This window comes from Lottia gigantea, assembly GCF_000327385.1.
Source record: "Lottia gigantea unplaced genomic scaffold LOTGIsca_92, whole genome shotgun sequence".
NCBI classification, from domain to species: domain Eukaryota; kingdom Metazoa; phylum Mollusca; class Gastropoda; family Lottiidae; genus Lottia; species Lottia gigantea.
Window position 1 is genome coordinate 437,875 of NW_008711014.1, and position 12,805 is coordinate 450,679.

At 35.4% G+C, this 12,805-nt stretch overlaps 1 protein-coding gene across 1 annotated transcript; it reads right to left on the reverse strand.

The window, feature by feature from the left end:
• Positions 1-549: 549 nt before the first annotated feature.
• Positions 550-12,210, reverse strand: LOTGIDRAFT_134708 (hypothetical protein; the record flags this gene model as incomplete). Its single annotated transcript, XM_009068651.1, has 12 exons — positions 550-770; positions 1,065-1,281; positions 1,457-1,533; positions 1,768-1,999; positions 2,249-3,488; positions 3,732-3,924; positions 4,265-4,517; positions 5,902-6,175; positions 6,398-6,542; positions 6,779-9,085; positions 9,465-9,737; positions 12,057-12,210. Coding segments are annotated over 12 exons (5,586 nt in total), but the record flags the coding sequence as incomplete, so codon positions are not given.
• Positions 12,211-12,805: the final 595 nt, after the last annotated feature.

The following is a 12,805-nucleotide window of genomic DNA, read 5'->3' on the forward strand; positions in this document are numbered from 1 at the left end:
GTATTGGGTTGGTTTCCCATATTTGGATGTTCCTTTCTTTCCCACTAATGGACCCTGTAAAGAGACAAACAATGAAAAGATTATTATATATATTTTACACTTGGATTAGGCAGAGGCGGTGCTAACAGTCTCTCAAGACATCTTATTTTCTATAATCAGATGACAAACACTTTCCTTCATGTTAGCTCTGTTGCCAGTCTTTTTCCCTTTGATTTACAGATTGAATGAGTATACAGTGTTATTTTTTTTCCCAAGAAGGCGCTGTTGTCAGTTAACTCTGGACATATTTCAGAAAGTAGTCCGCAAGTTGTTATAAGTTTCGTAAATATAATTGTCTCCCTTCAATAATCACAGAAATCACGCATAGTAGTAATAAATGGTGACGATTGATTGAAAGATTGAATCAACCAGAAGATCAATAATATAGAATGCATTCAACATGTTCCAAAAATAGTAGGTGAAGACAGAATTTAAAATGGAAGAGAAAGGTATAATAGGTTAAGTTTTGAAGGTGACTTTTTGTATGCTGTACTGCTGTTTGATTGATGCCTAGAATTCCTTTAAAAACAAATCACATACCTGACTCATTAGACTAGTTTTATTGGATCTAATTTTCTCCATTTCAGCAGGATTAAACATGGAACCTCTTCCTTTAGGTGATAGAGGTGGTGGGGTACTGTTATAAGATACAGAGCTACTGTGAGAAGACGATAGACTCTCCAGACTGCTAGAACTCTGTAATGTCAGTAACTTGGGTGCTTCTTGGGTTTCTGAAGAGAAAAATCATTGGATGTTTTGGTGGTGGGATTGTTGAAACAATGAAAGGAAGGAAATTTATGCGATGTTGCACAGACATCAAAGAATCGTCATAGTTGTTCTTTTCATGCATTATTATTGGTCAATAAAAGCTAGGAAACACTGTATTATTATACTGCTTTGCACCTTATCTGAATTCTTTATCATTTCAGAGTTTTACATCATGTTTTGGTCTTAGTTGAGCTAATAAGTAAAGCTGTGAAGAAATTTGTGCAGGCTACTCTGGGATATATGTAGATAAAACTTACCAAATAGAGCTACTAAAGATTGAAGAGCAAACTGTAAATGTCGTCTAACAGCCTGTTTGCTCAATCGGAGAGTAACATTATCTTGTCCAACTTCCACCAGATCTAGTCCAAGAGATGCCAGGAACTCATGGCACCCTGTGACCCTCCATAGTTTAACATTGACCATCACATCTATACCATTTTCTTTAGCTAACAGTTTACTTAGTATTTCCCGCATCTGGAAATAAAATAGTCAAGTAAAGCCCAATTGATTAGAAGAAATTTGAACAAAAACTGCTCGCTTGCTTTGATATTTTTGGTTTATTTGTACCTGATGATCCTTTGATTTATTTGTCATTTTCGTATTTCTTTGCTGAATTGTTTTGACTGTGTGATAGTAAATATAAACTCACCACTGTGATCAGAGCTACACCAACATCATAACTTGTAACAAACTTAGATAGAGCTGTTACTGAACTGGGTGGTAAACCTAGAGAATAAAATATGCTCATTAAATATGCACAAGGGTCTACTAAACATTCCAAACGAAGTTAAAAATCAAGGATGCATTTGTACCATTTGAGGTAAACAACAACTAAGTTGGATCAAAAAGGAACTGTAGACTTGGGCTCAGATAATTGTACAGATACTGAACACTGTCATGGTAAAGTTCTCCATAGAAACCTCAGATCCATAGTTATTAAATCAAACTAGGGGTATTTACCTAAAAGAGCTTGAAGACTAGAACTAGCTTGAGTCAGTCTATCAGTAGGATCAGATTGAGGGAAGAAAACAGCTGGTGGAAACCCACTCCCTGTTGGTTCAAATCGAAATCCTACAGACAACAGTAAATCTTTCCATCCATTAACATTAGCAACTTTATTCTCAATACTTTGAAGTGTTGTATACATAGAGTTTTTGGTTCCTTGTTGGATTCTTTGTAGAGATTTTTCAATCTGAAATAAAATACTTTGATGTTAGTTTTTCAGTGGGGTATTTATTTAAGTAGTAACATTTAGGCCAAGCCACTTAATTCATCAGATACTATCTCTAATTATCGCTTATATTTCAGAGGTTAGGTAACTGTTGAGTTATTGGTTTTTACTTCTGATAGACAGATACATGCCTCTCGGACTACTGATATGAGTCTTCAGGCACGATACTTCCAGAACATTATAAGCTGGAATTATTCAAAAAAAACTTACCAAGTGAAGCAGTACTCTCATGGCTTCACGACACTGTGTTGGTGACTGTAGAATTTCACAGATAGCATGGCCCATCAAAGCTACTTTACTGCTTAACTTGATATCAGATCCAACTAGTACCCAACCACCCCAGTTAGATGGATGGGAGAACTGTTTATTTGCTTGAACCATCTTCACAGCTGTGGACAGGGCTTCAGTCACTCTCTGTCCTTCTTGAAGTCCCTTGTGTAGGTTCGTCATAAGAATCTTCGAGGCTTGATCAGGTACAGACCAGAGTGAGAACAGTACACATTGAGCTCCAGCTGAGAGCAGACTTCTGGTCAGTCCAATAACTCCATCAGTGTTGATACGTCCAGCTTTATCATCAGTGTATCCAGAGTTGATCACCACCAGCTTAGCATGAAGTTTCAGATTCAAAATATCTGCAGCAGTTAGCAAATATTCTGAAAGCGCTGGCCCATCAATGTTATTAATATCACTCGATTGACTGTCTGAATCTATGGACGAGAAACGCTGGGAAGGTAGTTCACCAGGGGAGAGAATAACTGATGATAACTTCCATGATATATGAGCTGCAAAATGAATCACTTCCACTTGTTCGAGCTGATGGAGAATTGCTCCTTTAGTGGCTTCTGGTCCAATTAATGGTCTACATGATAAGAGCTCACCCACAATCCTTGCCTCATACTCAGCTCCAGGGATTTCCTTTAGATGCCAATGCTGACAAACTGAGGGTGTGAGTTTGGGATTCCCAACCACCAAAGCTCCAGAAGAGTCTATCACAGGTCGGCCATATTTGTCCACTTTTTGCGTATTTTGTAAAGCACTAATAGATGGCACAACAATTAAGTTAAATTTTTCAAAGAAAAAAGAGTCCTCATTTTCCTTTTGGAGCATCATGAAAGGAATGAGGTATAGGTCACCCTGAAGAACAAGCACTAAGTCTATGGGATCAACTGTACCATCAGTAACCTCAGTAATAGCTTCTTCCATAGAGCTAAAGAGATACTGGTACAATAATGTCAAGGGGGATTTGGAAGATTTGGTCTTTGTGCTATTTTTGCGATTGGGATTGCTTGGATAGTTACTGGATAAACTGAACAGGCTGCTTAAGCTGTAGCTCGAACTATTGAAGTTGGAATTCCGATTCACCATTCTCAGGAATCCTGTCCGGTCATTTTCCGCATTGAGACGATCTCCAATAACTTCCAATTTATCCTGGAACACCTCTTCTGTATCACTTCCTGAATCATCCACATTTTCACCACGATAGATACTTAAACTCCTACAATACACAATAATAACAATATTATTACGAAGCATTTGGAAAAGCAAAGAAAAGTTTTTGGGTCAAAATCATAAGATGAAAAACGATTTGTGACAATCTTAATTCTGAAGGATTTTGCAGGGAATTTTAAGCCAAATTATTTATTGGTATTTAATCATTGAGTTCAATGTGGAATTGTGATATATCAAGACTTACCTTTGAGAAGAACTGTGAGACAGATGGGTGTCAACTCCCATAGTTTCTCTGATCTGACTGATACAGTGGTCCAAGATGTTAGTACCATTATTAAAGCTCATGATGCTCTGTATATCATTGGTACTATTACCTACTTGCTGGTCTAGATCACATTCTATATCATTTAGATTCAACTCATTAAACTTTACTAGACCTAGAGGGTTAAACAACAATATGTGTCAAATTCAAGTCACCAGTCAAAAAAACAGTAAAACATGTCATAGACCTCAAGGCAGGGACAAACAACCTATTGATTAACAATTGCATAATGGAATCTGGTGTTCCAAGATGGTGAACACCAGACCAGGCAACAGCCTTATTCTTGAAAAGATAAAAGGAAGATTTTAGAAAGACTGTTCTTTGACTTGATAATAAAACTTAATTTAGAATTGGAAACTCTAAAAAGCCAGAAACATGATGGAAATAGTCGTCTGGTCTTTGATGACAAACTTTCAGAACCAATTCATAGTTAGAAAACAGGATTCTTTACTCACCATCGTTTGGAGTCAGTAACCAGCTATAGAGGTATCCAGCAGCTATGGAGAATGATAAGACTAGAGACTGCTGACTGGCTACATTTCGTGTCAGCTGATCAATAGTAATAGGTGATAGATCCATTGTAGTTCCATTAAACAACCCTGCTGAACCAGCTTGTCGTTCTAATAATAGATCTATAAAGGCTCTAGTACAAGCTCGTTCAGCTACCACCAAAGCTTCATCATGTCTGTTCAGTGCCACTAATACTCTCTGAAATAAAAGTTGGACTTTGAGAAATTCTATTTTTCTGTTTCGGCTTAAAATCATGAAGACAATGCCTAACAGTACATAGATAATTTTGCTAGGGCAAGAGGATGAGCCTTTTCTTTTCCAGTTTTGAGACATAGGATTAAGGCAATAGGCTTACAGAGATAGAGTTTTTATGACTAATTTGGTTGATGAAGGTAGTCAAGGAGTACTGGTAATTCTACCAGATCACAGCATCAGCCTACTCATTTTTTATTTCCAACTTTGAAATGCATGGTATGGTGATGTATATATATATATAGTTTTGACTGATATACAATAAACCAGGTTTCAAAATACATTTGAAAAAATAAACCTTTTTATCTAAACTCAATTTGAACTATAAAGATATTCAAATCAATATTCTGAAGTATTTCCCTTTTATTTATCAAAAATAAGATAATTTACTAATTCAATTCAAAAGTTTGAAAAAGCAGGTCAACACAAGAACAATAACACTTATAAAACATGTTTAAATTAGAGGACAAAATTACTCCTTCACATATCCCTTGTAGTAGTTTATATTCTATAATAAGACCTTTTAACACCAAATAAATGATTTAATATCTTTCTAAGTGGTATTATAATACTTGACAATACTTCAAACATTACAGTCATTTTCTCAATTTGTTTCTGAGATATTCTAAATTATTATAAAGTTGATGATAAGAGCTGTATTAAAAGTACTTGATGTAAAAGTTGATGACAATAAATTACAGGGGGTCCACTCTTTAACTCTCTCTAAATTCTTGTATTTATTGATATTAAGGAGAGTATAGCTTGTACAGACATGTTTAGAGATAACATACTGAGTGCTTCCACTTGGACAGATGTTCCAGAGCAATAAATCTGATTTTTAAGACTCTATAAGTGTGCCAGTAAAGTTATTTTAATTAATCAAAAATACGATTCAAGAATATCTTGAAAATACTTAAACTTATGTCAAATTAAGTGGAATTGAATTCAGACTGTTAAAATTGTCAAATTGGCAAAAGAAAAAAATCCACAGCCTTAATAGTATCTTTGAACAACTTTTATTTCATTTGTTACACAAGTTTGTTTTTAATTCTCTATAGACAAACCTGATATTGTTTTGACGTTTAATTTCCAAAATAGTGATAAATAGGTCAAAAATCAATTTTATCATCTATTTTAGAAACCATTAAACTTTGAAATTTAAGAATCCAGAAGACTTACCTGTCTTTATCAACTCTTTAATGTAAGTTCAGATGAAAATATTCATTAAGTCTAACCTATAGAGCATGATAGAACAATGTCTATCAACTGATAAAAGCAATATTTAGATGACAATTATATCCCTTCTGATAATCAAGACTGGAAGACTAACCTGTAGAGCCTGATAACAAGCCGTCTGAAGATCAAACAGAGAGAGTTTATAATCACTGGAACACTGAGATTCTCTTCGTATCATTTCAAACAGATCAGCTGCTTTATACAGCTGTAGTTGACACTCCTTTAAATCTCCTTTACCCCACAGAGCTAGACCTAGACGATGTCTTATCTTAGCTTCATCCTCTCTTCGACTTAACTGTTCTGCTATCTGTAATCCTTGCTGTAAATATTGGACAGCTTCTGTATGATGGCCTAGAGCATGGTGTACTCTCCCTGCAAATACAAGACCACTGATGTAAAAGAAATTAAAAAACTATACATTGTGAAATAAAAGAAACTTTGCCAGACCAGCTCTCTCTTTGTTGATGTCAAGGGTCGTCTCTCATCCAATGTCCATGACACACAGCACCTCAATTCATGACTTGATATATAAAACCTTGCTTTTGTCAACTTAATAAGCTCATAATATAGATTCTGAACAATATGTTTACTTACCCAGGCTGCTGTAAGCCAGAGTTTTAGCAACTTTATCATTCATCTGGGCTGAGATACTCAAATGTTGTTCTTGATATTTGACAGATTGTTCAAAATTATTTAAAGATTCATACGATAGACCAAGATTACCATACGAACGACCTGAAATTCAAATAATAATTTCATGGATTAAAGATAACTACTATCAATAGAGCTTTCAAAATGTAAAACTATAATTTTTACAAAATAACTGTCTGTCTAAGCCTGGGTCTGTATAAAAAACTATGGAATAAGTGACATATGTAGAAAAGTAGTAATCCAGGGCCCTCAGGTTAGCAAGCATCTTGCTTTGAGCCACAGCATCCCTGAGAGTCAAATGTAGAAGAAGAGTAACTTACATTGACAAGCCATGTTGTTGGTTCGTTCAGCTATCTCCAGATCTAGTTTATGATATTTCAATGCTGTTTCATATTCACCCATCTGTTGATAGACACCTCCTAGTCCACAAGCTGCATCACTCTCACATTGTTCATCACCCATTTCCCTGGCAATTGACAGTTGATGCTCTAGACACGATATGGCTTGTTCATAGTTTCCTAGTAAACTGTGCAGACAGCCCAATTCACCGTAGGCAGAGGCTTTTGCTCCACTACTGTTCACTTCATGAGCTACCACAAGACGTTTTTCAAAACACACTAATGCTTGTTGGAGGTTACCAATTGATCTATGTGCATTGCCAAGTCCTCTATATGCTCTGTCTTGTTCAGATAATGAGTTGGACTGCTGAGCTGTGGTTAAGAATTGTTCATGACATTTTATTGCTTCTTCATAATCTCCAAGAGCTTCGTAACAATCTCCTAGATTACCGAATGCTTGTCCCTTCTCCTGCATGGCCGTATTACCATAGGCTTGTTCTAACATAGCTAACTGTTCCTCAAACAAACCTATAGCATTTTCAAATTGTCCCATATTCATTTTGGTTATTCCCAGATTAGCACAAGCCTGGGCTTCCAAATTACTGTTATGTAGTTCCCTACTGCGTTCTAATTGTTCTCCGTAGCACTTATAAGCATTGAGGTATTTACCAAGTGACATGTATACATTACCAAGATGTCCATGAGCATGACATTCCCCTTTTAGGTTTTCAAGTTCCTGATATGTGTTTAATTCTTGAGTATGGAAACCCAAGGCTTTATCATTTTGTCCTATGTTTCGATGGGCCACACCTAAAGAACCGTATGCAATGGCGAGGAGCTCCTGGTTCTCCAACTGTTTAGCTAACTGTAATTGTTGGTTGTAGATTTTAATGGCTTCCACGGCATCTCCAGTTTTGAGCATTAAGTCACCGATATTGCCCAATGCTTTGAATTTTCCAGGTCCATTTTTAAGAGCATTCATTAACCCTAAGCACTTTTTCTGACACTCTAATGCTTCAGTAAAGTCATGTAAAGCTTTATGGGCAAGTCCAAGATTACAGTAGGCTCTGGCTAAAGAAAGTCTGTTCTTTCGTTCTCGAGCTATAGCCAAATCTTGTTCATAGTATCTAATTGCTTCCAGATGATTACCTAAGGAGAAGTGAGCATAGCCAAGATGGAAGCAGGCTTTACTTTCACTGTCTGCATCCTGAAGTTCTTGAGATATACTCAGATATTGTTCATAGTATTGGATGGCCTCAGAGAAGTCCTTTCGAGCACAATGGAAGTTACCTAGATTACACACAGCTCTAGCTTCACTGGAAAGATCTTTAAGTTCACGAGCAATGGTAAGATGAGCCATATAATGCTGTAAGGCACTGTCATATATACACAATGCTTGATATGCCACCGCAAGATTCCCATGTGTCGAACCTTCTGAATGTCTGTCATTCACCTCAGATGAGATTCCTAACTCCTGTTTATGGTATTTGATAGCCATTTCATATTGTCCTAAAGCACTATAAGCATTTCCGATATTACCAAAGGCACGACCCTGGCTGGCCTTATCACCAAGATATTTTGCAATTTTTAAATTCATTTTATGAAGTTTTAATGCTGCTTCATACTCTCCTAACTGATGGTATATCACTCCTAAATTAGCACACGCACGACTTTCTGCCACTTTGTCTGAGGTTTGGAGAGCATTGTCTAATTGTTTTTCATGGAATCCTTTGGCAGTATCATAATCAGTAGAGCACCGAGCAGCATGACCTAATCCAGCATAAGCTCTTGCTTCTAAAGTCCGATCTTTTCTGGATTCGGCCACTTTTAATACTTGTTTATGGAAGGCCATAGCACGATTGTAATCACGTTTATAATGATAAGCACTTCCTAGATTACTATAGGCTCGAGCCTCTTCTACACTGTTTTTGAGACTTCGAGCCATTTTAAGATGTTCTTGATGACACTCTACAGCACTATCAAAGTTTCCCATAGCTAAATACACAGCACCCACATTACCGATTTCTCTAGCTTCTAATAGTTTATTATTATCCTGTTTTAACAATAAGACACATTGTTTATGGCTAGCCAGAGCATTGGGGTAATCACCTATAGCAGTATATACATGTCCTAAACTACTTAATGCAGATGATGCTGTTGGTTTTTGTTTTAGTTTCATGGCTAACACTAGCTGGTATCTATGATTGGTCAAGGACTCTTTGTAATTTCCTTTTGAGAAGAATGCTGAACCCAGATTTCCATAAGCTCTGCACTCTCCCTCTTGATCGCCTACAATGAAACATGGAAGAAATATAGATGATATTCAATACTGCTGATGGTATAAGAATTTGTGGAAATTGTTATATAATTTATGATATTATCTATACAATAGACGTGTATGATATTTACCATACTAACACTGAGCATCTTTTACTGTTCTCATTTCTAGACAAGATCAAGCCTAGACAGGATATAATTCTCTTAGCTTAGACTCTGCTGCTAACTTATAAACCAATTTCTTTTGGATTCTGATACTCATGGATTTCTCATTTATCCACAACAAATAGGCTATGACATATAAGACTTCATTGAAGCAAGAATAGACATCATAATATACCAGAGGAATTTTGCATAATGAGTGCCATATAATTAATTCTGTACCACTTACCTAATGATTTGGCTACAGATAAATCTTGTTGCATATAATGAATAGCCTTCTCCAGATTCCCTAACCCCCAATAACCACTGGACAATGCTGAGAACACAGACCCTCTTAATTTTAAACTACATGTTCCAATCTTTAAGGCTGATTCTAACATCAACGTGGAAGGGGCATAATGTCCAGTAGATAATAGTTCCTGACCAATCACGGCTATCACTACAAAAGGACTTCGGTTTAACCGTAATCTTTCCAACTGCTGGAATGTTGGTGCCAAATGTTCTGAAAATACAATCAAAAATTATCCAAATCAATATTGATTTATTGTGTAACAATATTAGTATCTTTTTTCTATGTTATTGTGTAAGAGGTGAATGCCTTGACCAGTCATGAATATTTTAAACAGTCAACAGAGCAGTCTAATTTCACTGCTGATATTGTACATAACTTTACAAGACTTCTCATGTACCACCTTCTTCAGGTGAAGCCTTTCCTAGGTTGTCAACAATATTGTAACAACTTTGGATTTATAATATCAAAAAAAGAAAATGTGTTGAAATATCTATAATCTTTGAATTTGTAAAATATAATAATCCTGTATAATGTAAAATTTTAGTCTAGAATCTTTAGTTCAAAGGTTTTTTTTTCCGTTTTTTTTGCACAGAAAGATGTAACTTTTATGTGTTTTTTGTTTTATCTGTTGTCAATAACAAGTCAATAATTTATTTATCTATAGCTTTCTTTCTGGAGACTCTCAGTATTTAAACAACTACCATGTCAAAGTTACGTTAGGTACGAAACATTGGGTCAAAGTTCAAACCAGTCTCGCACACAATCAACAGAAAATTGTCACCAAGTACCTGATGACAGTAAATTGTTGAAAAGCAACAGAATCTACCTCCTAGTTTAGAGAACGTGTTTTGACCTCGTTCACATCCTGGTGTTAGCAAATTTTTCCTACGTTTGAACACTACTCATCTTAATATAGTGACAATCTGATCAAGGGGTCAAGGGGTCAAGGGGTCAAAGGGGAAGGATAAATGGGGCAAAGAGTTATTGTTAAAAATTGGTTGATTTCTAAATTATTCTCTCTTCAGCCAGATTAATTTCTAAAATTGCTAAACAGACTTCAGCTTTATATCATCATTACTCATATTGCATTGCTTTTAAAAAATTCAAATCTGGAATATCAAAACGAAAAAGAAATATGGTAAATCATACAGGGTGTATTATGCTACTTTTGGCACTAAGTAGTCCTGAGTGTCCATCATTTTGTGACTTAAGGATAGTCAAGTAACATTGCAATTAGGATGTGACTAAAGCTAGACCAACACACCAAAAAAAAGCCATAAGAGCATCTGTCTTTGCTAACCTGATGTCAGCTTTCTTTAAAGCCAGATTTAAATGAGTGGGCAATGGGTGGTTGTTGGTATCCATGTTTTTTTAAGTTGTGGGTGGTCAAATAACATCGGAATTAGAATTTGTGTAGAATGAGACATGTAGGAGCCGAGTGTAGGTTTATAACATGAGGAAGTTAATGCACTATAAAATAACAAACACAATGATTGTAGGTAAAAACACCTTAACACAGGTAATATATGTAAATTATTCTGACTTATACTCTATCTGATATTTATATTGTTTAATTGATAAAACTACCTTCGTTTACATGTAAACTTTCAACTAGCTATATTGTCTATCAATGTAAATAAGGCTTTTAGATTTAAAATCAGGTATTTTGATGTTTGAATTCAAATTCTGTATTTAAAAAAATCTTTTGTTTGATTGATAAAACTAGCTCCGTTTACATGTAAACTTCAAACTAGCTACTTTTCTATTAAACTGTAAACTAGTGCGTTAGGATTAACTTTTCCAAATCTGATGATGTAGTGTCTAAATTCTATTTTTGTAATGAAAATAAAATAAGCTTTTATCTTTAAAAATACTGCCTAACAGACCTAAGTTGCTCTAAACAATTTTGTATCGTGATTGTGTCAATTAAAAAAGTGTCAAGTGATGCAGATACAATTTATTATTACATGTTTTAATGTATCTATACTAGCACACTGGACATCATACTTTCTCATGAAGCAGGATTGTTGATTTGGCTCTATATGCCGGACATGACCCACGGGGCTGCTCAATGATCGACGTTCAATATTCTCTATAGGACATATAGACGTGTAGGTTAGCCATTACATGTCATGAAGTAAGATATGGCAGGCAAAATCATCTCAAATCACCTGAGAAATATACTTATACTACTAGTAATATTATAATCAGATGTATGCTTGTGAGAAAAATACCTTGTTTTAATTAGAGGTAGGCTACAGGTGTACAGTTTTTTGACACTCATCTATTGTTTCAATAATATTATATAATCTGATATCATGGTTTGATAGGAAGGTCAACAACATGGTTCATGAGAAATATTAGTATAAATTTTATCAAATTATAACACTGAAGGCGTCCTACAAAAGATAGAACAGATTAAAAAGTTTTCTGGTTTGCATTTTATTTTTGAATCTGTTCATAGTGTGTTATATATACCATTAAATACTGTTGCAGAGAGCTAGCCAAATATTTACAGAATATACAAACCTCTGAGTGGTGATTTAAGTGCTGCCTCAGCCAGTCCTGACAGTAGTGTAACATTGGTTGGTTCCTGAGCCAAACCAGAGGCAAAGGCTGCCAAAGACTCTCCATGTTGTTCTAATTGTTGTAAAGCTATACCTTCTCTTAAATAGGCCTGTAATATAAAATATACAATTTATAAGTATATAGCAATTCAAGCATAGGATTATACATTATCAATGATTCAACTCAGATCATGCTGCCAACAAGTTTCAAACACACAATCCCAATCCAGATATTATGGTTATGATATTCAGTTGCCCATTTTAATCAAACTGTTACTAAAAAATGTTTGCTTTCCCTTCAGTAACCTATTTATATCATACTAATAGTTCAGTAGAAACGTTAAGAAGAAATTTTGCTTGTATTGAATGCAGGGCAGATTTTACCCACATTTCCAGATAACTCCCTGCCTCCCTCTTGAACAGTCACACAATAGTTATTTTGGTGCTCTTTATTCTAGGAACTTGAATTGCCAAGCTAGGTGGTAAGATACACCCTATCTCTCAAGATGTTTCGAAGGAGGACAATATCAATATTCAACATTGAAGATAAAACAATACATATGAAAGATCATTCTTCAACAATAACACGTAAAGTATGGCAGGAAATAAGGTCAAGTTTTTGAGCAAGCACTTGATAAAGACCACTATTTAACAATGGCTTGTGTGAACTTAGAAGGTCTGCTTTGAGCCATGGGTATTTCTTTTGTTGGT